Below are 19,168 nucleotides of genomic sequence, written 5' to 3' on the forward strand. Positions count from 1 at the left end.
AAGACCCCATTTATGCGCTCATATCTGACTTGATGACAACTACCTGCTTAGATTCCAGCTGGGACTGCTTCATACTAGCGAAATGCAGCCTCTGCCACTTTGCCTGCATTGCTACATCTCCAGGATGCCTCCTCCTTCTGTATGTTTAGTAAACTTAATGTCATGTGAGTGCTCCTGTCTGGATTCAGCTGGCAAAGCCTCCTAAAAAGATGAGCACAGCCTGTTGGTGGCACACACTCCTGTGGTCTGGTGATCCAAGTACATCTCATGACCTTCAAGGAGAAGGCTGTACTGCCCATGGTGGTGACGAGCACATCTCTCCGTGGTTGCGGGGAGCATGAGAGGACGGCTGGCCAGCACCCTACATGCTCTGTGACCATTTCTCAGGTAGCAAGCAGAAGCATCTTCTCTTCAACATTGCCCCCAGTGGCTGTAACTTACTGGGAAGCTCCACTGGCACCCCTCTTCACCCAGCTGAGTGAACTGTGGCAGGAGGATGACGACAATGTCATGTGGAAGGAGACAGCCAGGTAAGTTTATCTTATGAAAGAGAACCAGATGGGGTGAGACACAATGCGGGGTTACGCAAAGCCATGAGCTATGAAGTGGTTAGAAAGTTCTAGCTGTGCTCTTTAAGAAAGCCCTATTTAACAACTGAGTGTATCACCTTACTGATGCTCCTTATATCTTTTGACAGTCTAAAGGCTGTGCAGTGCTCCTACAAGTCTCTAGTCCAGGATAGGAAAATAGAGTTTATGTTTATGTTGCCTTAGTTATTTAATTAAGGAAATAATTAGAAAAACTAGACTGTTTTAACCACTTCTTAGCACTGATACTACAAATGTGGCCAGAGTGCCAAAGAGGACCCTGCAGCCTCCTGTACACAAGTGTTTTACTATAAGCTATTTAAGGAAGTTGACCAGCACCTTGTGCACGCTTTCAGATCTTTCACAATGACCAGTTCTCTCTTGCTCTGGACCAGTGCTTCTCAATTTCAGTTCTGAGGACCACTGTGGATGCAAGTTTTCATCCCAACCAGCTTCTGCTTTTAATTGGATTTGGACTTTAATTAAGCCAGCTGTTAGTTCTTTGATTTTTTTTTGTATTATTCCTGAATTTGCAAACTGAGCTTGCTATATACTTACAGAATGAAGCAAGGATTTGTGTTAAGTTGGTAAGAATGCATTCTTTTAATTTTTACATTTTTTGTTCTTTTTTAATGTTCTGCTTATTTTAAATTATTCTTTAGTAATAAGCACATAAGTGTGTGACAGTTAAAAAACATGCCCTATTCCATGTTGTTTGCATTGCATTGGTGTTTTCTCAGCTCATTGTTTATTGTCAGTAGTCAAATATAATTAAAAGATCAAACGCCACAAAAAAAGTGAATTAAAAAGAAAATGAAAACCAAGTTAAGCATTGAAGGGTACAATACAGCAAACAATACAGGTGTTTTTTATAAATGCAAATCTCACACTACTGCACTAATGCAAAATAACAGAAGAAAAGCTGGCAGCTAATTAAACAATGAGATCAATTAAAGTGAAAAATGAATTATTGACTGTGAATTTATTTGAAACAAAAATCCACGAGGGCCCTCAGGACTGAGCTCGAGAACCACCGCTCTACTATCTAGTCCAGGGGTTTCCAAACCTTTTTATGCTAACGCCACACAAAAAGTTGCACCACCTGGTCATGTACCCCCACTAATATAAATCCAATGCTACGAAGCTGGGCATAATTTTGGATGTGGGTTCTGTTATGAGTACTCACATGGCATTATTATAGAGGTAATAGCAGACATTATTGACACCTGCAGTATGTGATCAAATATCATGCAATATCTCCAGGGAAGGGATTTGCATCGTCTCTTCTTGGCATACTACCTCCAGGAATTGAAAAGTTTTGAAATGCCACTATTTGTTTGGTCTTAAATTGTTAAGTACTGAATTCTACTACACACAAGTAAAGATGATAGTTCTAAAATCCTGCCTCCCTAATATTGGAATAGGGAATTTTAACAAGGGATTATTATTAATTTTTGTGTGGGTCTGTATTTTTTATTTTCCTAGAATATGCAATTTTTTTAATGAATTGATTTTAATGTAAAAACAGTTGTGTGATTTGATGTGGAACTTAAAAATGTTTACATTTACAAAGGTATACAATTATATATAAATCTGGGTTCAAAAGAAGGAGAAAAATCACATCCAAGTTACATAAAACTTGTGATGAAAAAAGGAGATTGAGTTATGCTTTTATCTTCAGTCAATTTCTAGATTTATTTTTCAAGAAAAGACAAAGTTACGAGAACATCAGAAACTCTGTCTGAAACAAATGATTTCTACTTGCACATTAGTATTAATAACACTAAAAGGAAATGTTAGAAATGCATATCATTATTGATAATTATTATTTTTCTTTCTTCCTCAATGTCTATTCTTCTGCATTACTCTGCTAATTTCAAACAAAAACAAACAACTTTACCAAAACAAAAAATATTGTATCATTGGGAAAGAAACTCTGCAGGCCCAGGCTGCTTGTATCCAGTTGAGAAAGATAGCAGATTTGCTCCAGGCATGCAGTAAAAATTAAAGCGGTAGAACTAAAATGCTGCCTAGCATGGAGACTTGTGTTTGGGTGCTGTGTAACTGACGGGACCTTTTAAGACATATTTATGACCAAACTTTCATTTTGTGATTCATCCTGTAATATCCTACCGAGGCTCCAAAATGTATTAATTACACCATAATACCCCAGACTCTAAAGTAGTCCTTCCACTGAATGTTCCCTTAATAATAATAATAATAATAATAATAATAATAATAATAATAATAATAATAATAATAATAAAACTTTATTTAACACCCCAACAGAACTGCTTTATAACTAAACATAATACAACTATTCTTAAAATATTCACTTTTGTAGGTAAGACAATAAACCTGAAATATATTTTTTAATGACTCTCCCCCTTTTGTTAAAAAGCTTATGCTAACATTTATTATTACATCCAAGTATTTTTTAGCAATGACATCTACCAATTGTCTTATCTCATAAACGAGTGTATGTTAGTATAGTATATGTATATGTATATATATTTTTGGACCTGGGAAAGTTAATGCGTTAATTCTTGAGATTAATATGGTCTGTTTAACACAATAAAAAATATTGTCGCATCCAGGGACTGCATTGAAGCAAACGCCTCTGGCAGTGCTTTGGTCAGGGCGACATTTTCGTGCTTTTTTTTTTCAACATTACAAATCAATAGTTCAAGTGAGTTAAGTCTTTACCTAAAGAATTACATACATATCCAGTACCGTAATATAATATTCATTTAAAGTTTTAATATTTCATATTACACGGTTCACAACGATATGCCACATGCCAATACATTGCACTGTTGTTCATTTCATTGATTCATACATACTGACATGGGTGCAGGAGCATGAGAGGAAAGGTGGTGAGTTGGGGGGTTTACCGCAGTCCAGATGCAATTAAAGTTAGGTTAAAAAGTAAAGGTAAAAATCACGCATTGTCTTTTTTTCATTTCATGTTTCTGTAAGAAGATTGAATCAACGTCATATCACATAATTGCTAAATAAGGTATCTTTGAGTGGCACTAAAACTAATATTAGTCTCAAGTATCTTTGTATTTAACTCGCCAGTCTGCCATGCAGTTTGCAGTGCTGACTGTCCTAAAATAATGATAAAATTCTATGAAACAGAAGTGCAACGATTATTCCTACTCATGTTCAAGTTTTCAGTATCTTCGCTAATTTATGTAAAGAATGCAACTTAACCCTCCAGGTAATACATGGTGTCAATTTTTAAGTGGGATAAAAGCCACGGAGATCTTTTTCAGCATGCCAGGAGTAACGGTGTAGGTAGAGCAGTGTTTTCCAAACGTTTTCTGTGGTGGCACACTTTTCGTTACCCCAAAAAACGCAAGGCACACATCAATTCTACCAATTTAATTTATGATTCAGTATGTATTCACTTCATTATTAATGTATTGACTTTATAATCGCATAGTGTTGATGCAATTAATTGCGATTAATTTCATATATTTATGAGATTAACTCATTTTTTAACTGATTCCCAGCCCTAAAATAATATACACACATAAAGTTCAATGTCACACTTTTGTCTTCAGCAGGTAGGTGTCATCAGGATGACTGAATCTCTCTTACTTCAGTTATCCCACTTACTGCACCACTGCCTGTCAGTATTAAATAACGAATAGGTAGTTTCTGCTCTGACTTCATGTATTGGGGTGTATTTACTTCAGAAGTGACCATTCTCTTATGCCCAGGGTAGGCAGGTTTGGGGGAATCTTCACATCTTGGGGGGAAATAAGGGCAAGGGGAAAAAAGAGGGAATTATGGGGGTATAATCTGGGGCTAATACTTAAAAATAAGAGATTTATTTTCATGTCACTTTCCCATGGAATGAAGATTTAATTCCTTCCATGTTTTCTCATCCCCAAATGAATGGTGAAAGCAAATTCATCAATAATGACTGAACTTTGCAACAGTTTCCTGACATTGCTCTGCCCACTTGTCTCAAAGCTCAGGTACTATTAGTCAGGTGGCAGAGTGATTTGGGATTGGTGGCCATCTGACAGTAGTATTCTCATCCTGCTGCAGCCTGTACTCCTGTACATTTTTAAAACTTTACTAACAAGATTCAGAGTTCCAGCTATTCACATAAGCACATCTTAGACTGGTATTATCTTGGAGAGTTCTGTGAAGTTGTAATCTTAGGTTTGCAAGATTAGAATTACATATTTTGAGTATATTTCATTATAACAATTGCCATTTGTAATGACAACGTTCAAATCACCAAGCTACAGCCAGAGGTTCAGCAGTAAATGCAGTACAGAACAAGAGTTTTTAGGAAGTGTCTATCATTTAAATGATTACTTTTGCTTTTCTAAATTTTTCAGGCCTGTAATTGAAACTTTGATTGCATATTATATTTAGGGATAAGCAACATCATGACTTATTAATTTTAAAATGATACCATCTGCTCATGTCAGAACACAAAACTCTGCCTTTACACATTAAGAGTGCTGCTTCTATCTATCCATCAATTTCCTAACCTGCTTATCCATGGCATGGTCATAGGACAACCAGAGCCTATCCCACCAATCATCTGGCGTAAGGTAGGGACAGGTCCTGGACAGAGCATTATTCCATCATAGGGTGAACAGATACACACATACACAGACCAATTTAGCAACACCTGTCCACCAGACGTCCATGTTTTTGGGTTGTGTGTAGGATTATATGTAGTAAGTTAATCAAACTTTAACATCTCTAGAGATAACATTCACTGAGGCATGATTGTTTATCAAGTGACATGTTTTAACCTGTTTTGGATAACACAGGGTGCTCATCATTTGTAAATATACTCCAAGTAGTGCAAAATATGGCATTCTTTTGCAGAAGGCATAAAGGAATGCACGTGAATGTTGGAAATTATTTACTGTACTTTAAAATATTTTAATACAACTTTAGACTAAGCTAGTTAATTAACTAGCTTGGCAAAATAACGTACTTGTACAAGTGACAAGACCTTCCCCCCTTCTGTTTTATTCCTTTCCAAAGATTTTTTTCTTCATATTCAGCTTCAGCTTGCTATTTACTATGCAGTGCCTTAAAATGCAGCGATCAACTGTATTATTCCTACTTCTCTTCATGCGTCTTCAAGGCATCTTTTTTTTCTTTTTTTTTTTTTTTTGTGGCCAGCTTCTCAAGGCTGGTTTATACAATAGTTAACATACAGCAAGCCATTCTAACATTTAATTCCTTTAATTTGATGTTGTGCTTTTAAAACATTGATATCATGAGTTTTAAATTTGATATCAGCACTTCAAAATTTGATAACGGTGTAATAAAATTTCACATTTTAAAATTTGATATTGAGCTTTTGAACTTTGATATAAAGTTTTTAAAAATTGATATCACACTTTTAAAGTTGGATATGTTAGCTGAAACGCAAAATTATATGCATTTTAAACTCTCACGTCATATTTTTGTCTTTTTGATATAATATTTTGTGAAATTTCATATCAGGTTTATAAAATTCACTATCACAGTTTTAAAGTTTGATATCAAACCTTTGAAATTTGATATCTGCTTTTTAAAATCTGATATCTCACTTTGGAAATTTGATATCAAGTTTTTAAGAATGGATATCAACGTTGTAATGTGTGATATCAAGCTTTTAAATTTTAATATCAAGCTTTTGAAACTTGATATAATGCTTTTAAAATTTGATATTGAGCTTTTGAAATTTGATATCAAGGTTTTAAAATTTGATATCGCACTGTTGAAATTTCATATGAGAGCTTAAATGCTAGTATTTATGAATTTTAAACTCTGACATCATATTTTGTCATTTTGATATCATGTTTATGAAATTTAATATCATGCTTCTAAAGTTTGATATCACACTTAAAATTTGAAATCATGCTTTTAAAATTTGATATTGAGATTTTGAAATTTGATATCAAAATCCTCAAACTTGATATCAGATGTCAAAGCACAATGTCAAATTTCAAAAGCTCGATATCAAATTCAAATTTCAAAAGCGTGATATCACACTTTAAAAACTTGATATAAAATTTCAAAACCTCAATATCATATTTTAAAAGAGTAATATCAAATAAAAGAAATATATGTAATTTCAAAAGCTTAATAACAAATGTCAAAAGTGTGATATGAAATTTTATAAGCCTGATATCAAATTTCATAAAAAGGAAAATGGACTAAATGTTAATACGGCATGCCATAATATATTAGTATTTACAGTGCATCCGGAAAGTATTCACAATGCATCACTTTTTCCACATTTTGTTATGTTACAGCCTTATTCCAAAATTGATTAAATTCATTTTTTTCCTCAGAATTCTACACACAACACCCCATAATGACAACGTGAAAAAGTTAACTTGAGGTTTTTGCAAATTTATTAAAAATAAAATAACTGAGAAATCCCATGTACATAAGTATTCACAGCCTTTGCTCAATACTTTGTCGATGCACCTTTGGCAGCAATTACAGCCTCAAGTCTTGTTGAATATGATGCCACAAGCTTGGCACACCTATCCTTGACCAGTTTCGCCCATTCCTCTTTTCAGCACAGTCTATATAAGGTCCCACAGTTGACAGTTCATGTCAGAGCACAAACCAAGCATGAAGTCAAAGGAATTGTCTGTAGACCTCCGAGACAGGATTCTCGAGGCACAAATCTGGGGAAGGTTACAAAAAAATTTCTGCTGCTTTGAAGGTCCCAATGAGCACAGTGGCCTCCATTATCCGTAAGTGGAAGAAGTTTGAAACTACCAGGACTCTTCCTAGAGCTGGTCGGCCATCTAAACTGAGCGATCAGGGGAAAAGGGCATTAGTCAGGGAGGTGACCGATGGTCACTCTGTCAGAGCTCCAGAGGTCCTCTGTGGAGAGAGGAGAACCTTCCAGAAGGACAACCATCTCTGCAGCAATCCACCAATCAGGCCTGTATGGTAGAGTGGCCAGACAGAAGCCACTCGTTAGTAAAAGGCACATGGCAGCCCGCCTGGAGTTTGCCAAAAGGCACCTGAAGGACTCTCAGACCATGAGAAAGAAAATTCTCTGATCTCATGAGACAAAGATTGAACTCTTTGGTGTGAATGCTTGCTCATCACCAGGCCTATACCATTCCTACAGTGAAGCATGGTGGTGGCAGCATCATGCTGTGGGGATGTTTTACAGTGGCAGGAACTGGGAGACTAGTCAGGACAAAGGGAAAGATGACTGCAGCAATGTACAGACACATCCTGGATGAAAACCTGCTCCAGAGCACTCTTAACCTCAGTCTGGGGCGACAGTTCATCTTTCAGCAGGACAACGACCCTAAGCACACAGCCAAGATATCAAAGGAGTAGCTTCAGGACAACTCTGTGAATGTCCTTGAGTGGCCCAGCCAGAGCCCAGACTTGAATCCGATTGAACATCTCTGGAAAAATCTTAAAATGGCTGTGCACTGACGCTTCCCATCCAACCAGATGGAGCTTGAGAGGTGCTGCAAAGAGGAATGGGCGAAACTGGCCAAGGATAGGTGTGCCAAGCTTGTGGCATCATATTCAACAAGACTTGAGGCTGTAATTGCTGCCAAAGGTGCATCAACAAAGTATTGAGCAAAGGCTGTGAATACTTATGTACATGTGATTTCTCAGTTATTTTATTTTTAATAAATTTGCAAAAACCTCAAGTTAACTTTTTCACGTTGTCATTATGGGGTGTTGTGTGTAGAATTCTGAGGAAAAAAATGAATTTAATCCATTTTGGAATAACAAAACAAAATAACAAAATGTGGAAAAAGTGATGCGCTGTGAATACTTTCCGGATGCACTGTAAGCTCTCTTTTTAGGAATTAAGTTTTAAAAGCACAATATAAAATTTCAAAAACTTGATATAAAATTTTAAAAATGTAATCTCAGATTTTAAAAACTTGAAATAATATTTCAAAAATTCAACATCAAATTTTAAAAACTGGATATCAAATTTCAAAACCTTAATATCAAGGAAAATGGATTAAATGTTAAAATGTCCTGCCATACAGTAGTTAACATGCCCTCAGTGAAAATGACGTCAGACACTGAGACATGGCCCCGCATGCTCTTGGCACACTCTAGGTTTTCGCCACACACTCCACACTGAATTTTAAGTACACAGCAATGTGGTCACATGCTGTTTGTATCCAAAAATTGTGAATTTTGAGGAGGGGCTTGTTATGTGAAAACAAGCATTATAAATGAAGGAGTAAATATAACAGAACAGGTCATCAAAGCGCAAGATAGACCTTCACCATGTAGGTCCACCCTCTCACAAGAATATTATAATAGTTACTTCCTTCCAGTTCTGCTGGACACTCCACCTTATCCCTTTTTCCTCTTAAAGCCAGTAGTAATTGTCTCTCTTCTTAAGCTGTGACATTTTTAAATATACTGATATATTGATCAAAAACTGTGCCCTGTTACTGACTAGGAGAATATTAATGCAAATGTACAAATGTGTTTCAGCTTCCATTTTGAAATTGGCTGGAGTGATTAACTTTCTACCTGATGGATCTGCAGCACTCATCTATAACTACATTGATTCAGGACTACTTTCATAGAACAATTGCAGAACATTTTCAGCTTTGTTTATTTAAAAACTACACAAGGCAATTTAAAGAAATTTTTTGAAAACTAGAATTGGATTTTTTTATGAATGCCAATCCCACAGGACTGCAGGGGCCCCATATGCACAACTTGTTGGCTCCTAGTTTGTAAACCATTGCTCTATTCTGTTTTTATGCCCGTCTAGGTCTGACTTTTCAAATTAAGATTTCCTCATTTGCATCTAAAACTGATTTGAAGTAAATGAGCTGAGAGCACTTTAGTAGTTTAGATGGCTGATTGGGGAATATGCTACTTTAGCATCAGTGGGTTGAAGCTCTCTTCTTGTGTTCCTCAGTGGAGGTGTTTATCTTGTAGCCTGCATGAAAATTCAGTCATATGCAGTATACTGAAATTCAACAGGATGATGCTATGCAGGACCGGATTAAGAGCTTTGGGGGCCCGTAGCACATTTCAAATTTAGGGGCCCTTTTGGTCTGCATCATCTGAAGTTTAGATTCTGAACAGTTCAAACCGGACTAAATAATTATTTTACTCTCGATTATAATAAGAATCTTATAATATTTATGTGAATTTTATGTGTTGGGCCCCTAAAGTTTTGTTGTGTAAGAAATTTACAATTTAAAAACGTAAAGATAATATTTTTAAAGACCAGTTTTTCAATGCTACACTTTTTCATTAAATATTGGGTCCACCATTTGCGGGCCCCCAAAATTGCGGGGCCCGTAGCATATGCTACATGTGCCTATTGGTTAATCTGGCACTGATGCTATGAATATACGTATGTCCTATTGATTTCATCTGAAAGCAGGAATGGTGTGATGATATTAGTAGATGCCAGTGCCCTCCATTCAGAAGCCAGACCACCCCCTATACACTTTTATTTGATTTATGTATTTATGTTAATCATCAATTGTCATTCATTTCAGCTGTGAAAAACGTCAAGGGGACCAAAGAACTTGCCTTCTGTCCACAAAAAGCTTTAGAATCTAAAACTCTGCACTCTGAAATTCCTGGCTTTGTTGCTGCTTTAATGAACCAAACAGTCTTTGAGTTGACACAAGAAGTAAGTCATTCACATGGAGCTGAGCTCTCCAGTCTCAAGGTTGAATTTCTCTTCACTTTGCAGGTGGATCAAGTTCGAGGAGAAAGTGGAGGATGGAGGCGAACGCTGGAGCCGGCCTCACGTTACCACGTTCTCACTGCACAGTGTATTTGAGTTTCGTACCTGCATTATGCGGGGTGCAGTGCTTCTGGATATGGAGGCTAGCAACTTGAAGCAGCTTGTGGGTGAGTACTTCTGGCTGTTATCTTTTAAGGGCGCCCTCCTTAGCTCAGCTTGATGAGAACTGGATGTGCATTGGGGGCTTGCACTGTACCTCTTGCCAGGCAAGAGTTGCCTGCGTTTGCCCCATTTGGCACTACCTGTTGTCAGCCTCTGGCCACTGTCTGCTCCACTTAAATACTTTCTTTCATTCTAGAAACCCTGACCAGCATAACATTGGCCAGCTGCTGCCTGGATCCCAGCCTGCAGGAAAAAATTGAATTTGTTCTTTTACAAGAACATCTGCATCAGTCAAAGATGAGTCGGCTGAGGACTGTGAAAGGATTTGGAAGGAGACTGTCTCGGCAAGGTTAAAATGCATTTATGTAGAGTTAAGTGTGGAATGGGAGTACGGCACTAACAGAAAGGGAGGAGTATCGGTACTTTCGAGGAAGAGAAACAAGTTTGATATGGAAACTAGGGGTTTTTGGGGGGAACATGAGTGCATGGGCTGCAGAAAAAGGAGAGAAGTATGGAGAAGTACTGCATATACAGAGAAATGTCTCTATTTTCATAAGGGACATTTAGATAGACGGATAGCATAGCTCCAAGTGGCATTTAGATGATGGGGCAGAATAGGTATGCATATATGGGTTACAGATATGGGGGGAAGTTCAAACAGGACTCGTTACTGGTATCGGAGACATTTTTGGATGGCTATGACTGGGACATAAAGAATAAAAATTGAGTGGATGCAGACAGTATTTGCAGGAAGAGGCCATTTAAAAAACGTTGGTGTTATGTGTGTGGATGGCAGTATGAATACAGTGACATTCAAATGGTAGGTGTATTTTGGTAAACCCCTTAATTGGCATAATCATAAAAGGTCCTTTAAAGAAGACTGTAGAGCCATGGAGTGAGGAGCTGGAAACAGACCTGAGTGAAGCAGAATGCTGGTATCAAAACGAACAGCAAGTGGGCACCATCAATTCTGTGGTACCACTGAGTTTTAAGGTCTTTACACTAGACAATCTTCTGATCAGACAGTAACTTACAACTGTAAAGGAATCATTTGCTTTACTGGGCTTCTTGTTTTGTATCTTTGCTTTTCAATTCACAATGATTTTTTCTTAACAAGCACATGGCTTGCTTTATTCTGTTCAGTTTGAGTCAGGCCGCATTTTTCTGAGATTTTTTTGAAAAAGCAGAAACGTTCGATCAGCAGTCACCAGCTTGAATGACATGTATTAATTTCAGCTTTTGTCAGTGAATCTATTTTATATAGTGCCTCATAGATAAGCACATCATTATGACACTTTGCAACGCAAACAATAGTAGAGTTCAAAGTTGGAATAATAGGGTAGATCACGAGATCTTCGATACAATGAATAAAGAAACTTTGAAAAGCCTACAAAAATGATTATACAGTAGTAAAGACCTGCCTACATGGACAGAAACAAAAGTTGTTAGACTGGCTGTAATGAAAACTTGCTGTCATCATAGGTCTCCTGGGCCAAGTGTGCTCATCTCTAATCTAGAAGGGATTTTGCTTGTCTGTGTGTTTATGAAAACATGTGAGTGACTTCTTGGTAATCTTGTAGAGATTAGGGAAATTTACCAGGTGCTGTCTATAAAGTGCTGAGATCTGAGAGAGAGGCTTCTTTAATTTTATAAGGTGCATGCATGTCTAATTCTGTACAATGCTAAACAGATGAACTCTATCAGAAGAAGTTAGTCATATTGAGTTTTTCGTCCTCATATTCTTTATTTTATATATAGTATCTTTTCTTAGTTAACATTATCACAAAGCTTTTACAATTCAATAATTATGGAGAAATGACTGCGGTGGGTTGGCACCCTGCCCGGGATTGGCCCCTGCCTTGTGCCCTGTGTTGGCTGGGATTGGCTCCAGCGGACCCCCGTGACCCTGTGTTCGGATTCAGCGGGTTGGAAAATGGATGGATGGATGGATGGAGAAATGATTAGCATTCCATGATGGGCATTCTAAAAATTCAAGCAGACAAATGTATAAATAAGAAAACACAAACTGTGATTAATAACTAATATCTAGTAATGGTACATTGGATAGTGCTGCCAATTCATAGGTCCAGCATCCTGTCCATGCCTAGTCACAGTGTATGTGGAGTTTACAAATAATTCTCACTGTGTCTGTGTGGGTCTACCTCACACATCACAAAGACATGCTGGTTAAGTTTATTGGATATTCCAAATTGGGTCAAGTATGAGTGTTTGTAAGTGGACTATTACTGCAATGTCCTGGACTGATTCCCCCTTTAAACCCATTGTTGCTGGCCTAAACTCCAGCCCCTAGCAATCTCCAGTTAGAATAAGTGGCTTTGTAAATGTAATATTGATAACTTTTAAGAGTCACCTTATAATGCTGGCAACAGATGACACTTGTCTTTCTGATACAGGTAAGGAAGTGCCGATTCCCCAGGAAGAGAATAACTTACTGAATTCTCCAACTAAAAAGCAGGTAATCCTTTACTGTACATGTTTTCTTCTAAAGCCTCAGGAGATATTAACTTATAATAAAACATTTTCAAGCCTTCTTAATCGATTTCAGAGTTAAAGCATCTGGAAAACATCATCAGGCTAAAATTAGGAAATGTTCTGATACAATACTGCCATCTGCATGTCTGTGAGTGAAAGACACCTGTTTGATATTGCCAGGACTTTGAGATCCTGGACAGTCAATGGTTTTTAGTTGCAATTGTTCCATAATTAGAAGGCAGGTATATCTGTTAGTAAAATATATCAGTTTATTTCATTGACTACTCTCATTTTGCCACATTAGACATTCCTAATTTTGTTAATTTTCATTTTCTGAAAACACAAACTCCTTTGTGAAATGAACTACATTAGGTTTTTTCAGTCTTTCAGTATATTTACATGGAAAAGAAGAGTATCTGAGCAAGTTAAGAAGCACCATATGATTAAAGAACTCCTACAGAAAAGGTTTCATACAACATAAATGAGTCACATGACTGAGTTTCACAAGAGGGTAATACACGGTAAAGTTAATTCACAGTGATGGTATACCAGACACCCAGGTGAGTTTTATACTTGGGTGGTGGTGTCATACTACTGAATGAGCTTTACTAAATGTGGAAGTCTTGCTTCTGAGTTGGCATCTACAGAGCCATGGCTTGCATAGATAAAAGTTACTCAGACAAAAAGTTCCAAACAGCAGAGTGACTTTCACATGTGGAGAAGTGATGTTTTGTTAAATGACTGTCACAAAGTAAGGGAGTTTCACTTCTGAAAGTGTTTACAGATTGAGGAGACTTCAGAGGTTCAGCACTGCGTAGCCAAATGTGTGAGACAGCGGATGTGTGTCATATACATAAAAAAAACCCACATGGCAGAGATAACAACATTTCCTAGATCATGGATAACTCGCTGTTGTATTATTTTCACAAAAACAAGGTAGAAAAATACTGAATTGGGTGTCATGGAGTGGAGAGCAATGACTCATTGAACCAGTGGGAGGAGTAGCCTCAGGTGACATCAATGACTTCTGAAGATCTGCAAGGGTAAATACTTGATCCTGCATCCCTAGTTCTATGCTATCAAAGATTTCCAAATGAGCATCAATGATTGAAGTAGGATTCTAAAATGGCCTGAAAGTGGATGCAGGGGAAGCATCTGAGGGCCTTTGGTGTGTGGTATATGTCAGTGTTATTTTGTACAAACATAAAAAGGTCTGCTTCCAAGATGGAGTGATGGGACTAGGTGTAAAGATGATATTTAGAATAAAGTTTTCAGTGGAATAGTACCAAAGGTACGTAAGTGTGACAAAGGGAGTTTCCATAGTGGTCACACCAATCACTTAGTTAGCAGGAAGCCCCATATTACCCAGCTTTCTTGTAATCTAATATAGGTCCTAACAGTTCTCATGTTTTCTTTTAAGCTGAAAAACAAGTTTAAAAAAAAGATACCAGAAGGATCAGAAGCGTTCAACATCCTGGTTGGGGAACTGGACTTTTTGGAGAAGCCATTTGTGTCATTTCTCAGGATGAAGCAGGCTGTATTGCTGGGGGAACTTACAGAGGTTCCACTTGCTACCAGGTATTGATTTCTAGGGAGGTTACAGGAGAAAAACAATGGACATAAGTAGGTTTTTGCCTTTAAAACCCCAATATTACCTTGTAACCTTGCCAACATGTTTTTTTCAGGTTCCTCTTCATATTATTAGGCCCTCGAGGAAAAGCGAATGCATATCGTGAAATTGGGCGTGCTGCTGCAACTCTGCTTACAGATGAGGTAACCTTCTAATATGAAAATGGATGGCAGCCATTTTTCCATCTAGTCACTCATTTGATGGCTACACTAAGGCTGTATATCCTGCACTTGAGTGTAAGCAGAACATTGTGTGTAAATCAGGCTGATAACCAGCAAGGGGTGGAAAGGAACACTGAAGGCAAGGTATCTTTTCTACCCGAGGGTTCAGTTTGCTGTCTTTTATCTGAGTTTTGGCTTTTCCTTTGAAAGGTTTTACAGAAATTTAATATGTCTTTTCCTCTAGCTGTACCACAATGTGGCACTGAAGGCTAACAACAAGGAAGAGCTGATAGCAGGGATTGATGAGTTTCTTGATGAACTTACTGTGCTGCCACCGGGACGCTGGGATCCCACAGTCCGCATAAAGCCACCAAAATATCTGCCTTCTCTTCACAAGAGGTATTTTAGTCTAGTGTACTGTATATGGCAACAATTCACTTGACTGGCTGCTTAGGGGCAGTGGCTATCCAGTGTCTCAATCACAAGACGTCCCCTTGTAGTAATTATCATGCATGGATTCTGTGGGTTTCTTGACTCATTTGTGCTATTGCTGCATACAAAGGGAACTATATAATATAATATAATATAATATAATATAATATAATATAATATAATATAATATAATATAATATAATATAATATAATATAATATAATATAATATAATATAATATAATAGAAAAGAAAAGGTGGTGGCATGGTGGTGCAGTGGTAGCGCTGCTGCCTCACAGTAAGGAGACCTGGGTTTGCTTCCCGGGTCCTCCCCGTGTGGAGTTTGTATGTTCTCCCTGTGTCTGCGTGGGTTTCCTCCGGGTGCTCTGGTTTCCTCCCAAAGTCCAAAGACATGCAGGTTAGGTGTATTGGTGTTTCTAAATTGTCCCTAGTGTGTGCTTGGTGTGTGGGTGTGTGTGCCCTCCTCGGGGTTTGTTTCCTGCCTTGCGCCCTGTGTTGGCTGGGATTGGCTCCAGCAGACCCCTGTGACCCTGTAGTTAGGATACAGCGGGTTGGATAATGGATGGTTGGATAAAATAAAAGCTGAACAGTGGCTCACCAAGAAGACTAGAGATTGATATGTTTTCTGGACACCAGGCAAGAGTATGGTCAGGCTATGCTGTGTGATAATACTTGTGTTATCTCTTATGTGTACTCAGTTGTATGAGTCTGTTTGTGCGAGTGCCTGTTTTTAAAAGATCTGTTTGTCTATGTGTGTTTCTGCATTCCAGTTATGTGTCCATCCATCCATCCATCCTCTTCCGCTAATCCGAGGTCGGGTCGCAGGGGCAGCAGCTTGAGCAGAGATGCCCAGACTTCCCTCTCCCCGGCCACTTCTTCTAACTCTTCTGGGAGAATCCCGAGGTGTTCCCAGGCCAGCCGGGAGACATAGTCCCTCCAGCGTGTCATTGGGTCTTCTCCGAGTCCTCCTCCTGGTTGGACGTGCCTGGAACACCTCACCAGGGAGGCGTCCAGGAGGCATCCTGATCAGATGCCCGAGCCACCTCATCTGACTCCTCTCGATGCGGAGGAGCAGTGGCTCTACTCTGAGCCCCTCCCAGATGACTGAGTTTCTCACCCTATCTTTAAGGGAGAGCCCAGACACCCTGCAGAGGAAGCTCATTTCAGCCGCTTGTATTCGCGATCTCGTTCTTTCGGTCACTACCCATAGTTCATGACCATAGGTGAGGGTAGGAACATTGATCGACTGGTAAATTGAGAGCTTCGCCTTACGGCTCAGCTCCTTTTTCACCACGACAGACCGTTGCAGAGCCCGCATCACTGTGGATGCCACACTGATCCGCCTGTCGATCTCACGCTCCATTCTTCCCTCACTCGTGAACAAGACCCCGAGATACTTGATCTCCTCCACTTGGGGCAGGATCTCGCTCCCAACCCTGAGAGGGCACTCCACCCTTTTCCGGCTGAGGACCATGGTCTCGGATTTGGAGGTGCTGATTCCCATCCCAGCCGCTTCACACTCAGCTGCGAACCGATCCAGAGAGAGCTGAAGATCACGGCCTGATGAAGCAAACAGGACAACATCATCTGCAAAAAGCAGTGACCCAATCCTGAGTCCACCAAACCGGACCCCATCAACACCCTGGCTGCGCCTAGAAATTCTGTCCATAAAAGTTATGAACAGAATCGGTGATAAAGGCTCACCTGTTTCCAGTTATGTGTTGGGTGTGAAAAGAAGACCTAAAAAAATTTCCCTGCCTTATGTTAAGGTGACAGGCTATGGATCATGCAGGTGCACCTCCAGTTTGGGAGCCCCTGCCTACACCATGTATAGGTGCTTCCCAAAGGCCCTTCCTGCTGCATATTGGGAGCTACATTGCTGTTAAGTTGGCAGTCTGAAACATTAGACAGAGTCCTTTTAGTCAACTTAAAGCTTGGTGTAACATGACAGCCTGAGCGAACAGGGCTAGTACTAGTGAAAAGATGCCATGAGCAATTTAAATGATAGTGCAGGTGTTTGGCTTGGTTTATCTGATGGAAAAGTGCAGTGTAATGGCAGAGTCTTTATTATTTTTATATAGTGCCTTTAATGTATTTTTCAGGAAGGCACATATGTTCTTAGTCAATTAGTGTTCAGCTAAAATTAATGTTCAGCTACCTACAGGGAATCAAAGAGACATAAATATTAATGGATGATTAATTTTACATTGTTTCTTTCTGAATTATTTTACAAACCACCATACCCAAAAGAAAGTAATGCAAAAAGAAGTAGAGGCCTGTATTATTTTTGTAAATTTGCTTGAATTGAATAATCTCATATTTTATCTTGTGACTTTGAGGTGTGCAGTCTGTCTTTCTTTTGAGGATGCTATATAAGAAAAGACTTCTTGATTTTAACAAAATTGTAATTTTAGGATGCATGTGTATGCTAAAGGATCAACCTTTCATCTGAACAAGTCTACAAGCCACAGCCTGGGGCCTGGACATGTTCATGAGATCAGCGATGAAATGATGAAGACAGGAAGGTGAGACTAAGTACACAGACCAGGCAACTGTCAGCAGCAGGTAAAATGCACGGTGACTTTGGCAATCAGGGTGCCATCAGGTGTTGACAGACCAGTTAGAGGGTATGCATCAGATCTTGTTTGACTCAAGGTGGGGCAACATATTTTGGAATGATGCATTGTGCCCCAGCTTAAAGAGCATCCACTCAGTGGCACATAAATATTTTTGAAATCTTTTTATTATTTTTTTTCAAGGTGTTTTGGAGGTTTTATTAATGACATCAAAAGAAAAGCTCCTTGGTACTGGAGTGATTTCTATGACGGCCTAAACCTACAGTGTTTGCCAGTGATTTTGTTCATCTACCTGGCTACAGTGACCAATGCTATCACTTTTGGTGGGATGTTGGGAGATGCAACTGATAATTTCCTGGTGAGTAATAGTGAAACATGCTAAGCAATATGCCGATCATGCAGTGTATGTGACTCAAAAAAGGTTGTCCCTTAGCTGCAAATACCAAAGTGTAAAACATACAATACTGGGGCACGTAGATGCATTTAGGGCCAGTCAACCAGCCTTTGTGCATAGTCATCTCTAATTGCAGGCTGCTCTCTTTTAGGGTGTGCTGGAGAGCTTCATTGGGACTTCAGTGGCTGGGGCACTGTTCTGTCTCTTTGCAGGTCAGCCTCTCACTATCCTGAGCAGCACTGGGCCAGTGCTTGTCTTCGAGAGACTTCTCTTCAACTTTTGTAGGTAGGCACCCTAGGGAATCCAAGGAATGTTACTGGTCACTTAGCAGAAAACTGGCACTCATATGCTTGTTTACTGCCTTCGTCTTTCTCAGAATGCTATTGTTTTTATTTTATGCTTAAACTGGTTGGTTCAGGAGGGTGAATCCAAAGAAAAAAGACTGCCTTGAACAGCCAGTGAACACAATACTGGACTCATATGGTCCTTAATTTACTTAAGCATTTCTTATGTAATTCTCCTTTACCACAGGCAGCAGGAGCTTGACTATCTGGAGTTGCGACTTTGGATTGGTCTGTGGACAGCCTTCTTCTGCCTTGTCCTGGTAGCAACAGATGCCAGCTACCTAGTGCAGTACTTCACACGCTTCACTGAGGAGGGTTTCTGTACACTTATTAGCCTCATCTTCATATACGATGCCATAAAGAAGATGCTGAGCCTGGCACAACAATACCCAATCCATGCAGGCTACTTTGAAGATGAAAGTACACAGTACAGCTGTACTTGCACTCCACCTCTGCTTTCAGGTTGGTGTTTCTGAACTAGTGCATATGGCACCTCCAAGATCACCTACTATGTGCTGTGGAAGATGAACCCCGGGACACAGACAGACACCAAATGTCCAAAAACACACGTTTATTTCCGTCAGCACCTTCCCAACCAATATAGTGCACAAATCACTATCCAGCTCACAGTCCTTTTCCTTCTCTCTACTTCTTCTGCCGCCTCCAC

At 39.1% G+C, this 19,168-nt stretch overlaps 1 protein-coding gene across 1 annotated transcript in view; it reads left to right on the forward strand.

Annotated features, from left to right (window-relative positions):
• The first annotated feature begins 200 nt into the window (after nucleotides 1-200).
• Nucleotides 201-19,168, forward strand: part of LOC114660828 (electrogenic sodium bicarbonate cotransporter 1-like) — a 42,399-nt gene continuing 23,431 nt past the window's right edge. The window contains exons 1-11 of the mRNA XM_028813756.2: nucleotides 201-530; nucleotides 10,297-10,457; nucleotides 10,649-10,801; nucleotides 12,867-12,928; nucleotides 14,366-14,523; nucleotides 14,631-14,718; nucleotides 14,981-15,135; nucleotides 17,602-17,712; nucleotides 17,947-18,121; nucleotides 18,309-18,442; nucleotides 18,689-18,963. Coding sequence (XP_028669589.1) covers nucleotides 268-530; nucleotides 10,297-10,457; nucleotides 10,649-10,801; nucleotides 12,867-12,928; nucleotides 14,366-14,523; nucleotides 14,631-14,718; nucleotides 14,981-15,135; nucleotides 17,602-17,712; nucleotides 17,947-18,121; nucleotides 18,309-18,442; nucleotides 18,689-18,963 — 1,735 coding nt within the window. The 5' untranslated portion in view covers nucleotides 201-267. The remainder of the gene's footprint in view (nucleotides 531-10,296; nucleotides 10,458-10,648; nucleotides 10,802-12,866; nucleotides 12,929-14,365; nucleotides 14,524-14,630; nucleotides 14,719-14,980; nucleotides 15,136-17,601; nucleotides 17,713-17,946; nucleotides 18,122-18,308; nucleotides 18,443-18,688; nucleotides 18,964-19,168) is intronic.

This window comes from Erpetoichthys calabaricus, chromosome 11 (assembly GCF_900747795.2).
Source record: "Erpetoichthys calabaricus chromosome 11, fErpCal1.3, whole genome shotgun sequence".
Lineage (NCBI taxonomy): Eukaryota > Metazoa > Chordata > Cladistia > Polypteriformes > Polypteridae > Erpetoichthys > Erpetoichthys calabaricus.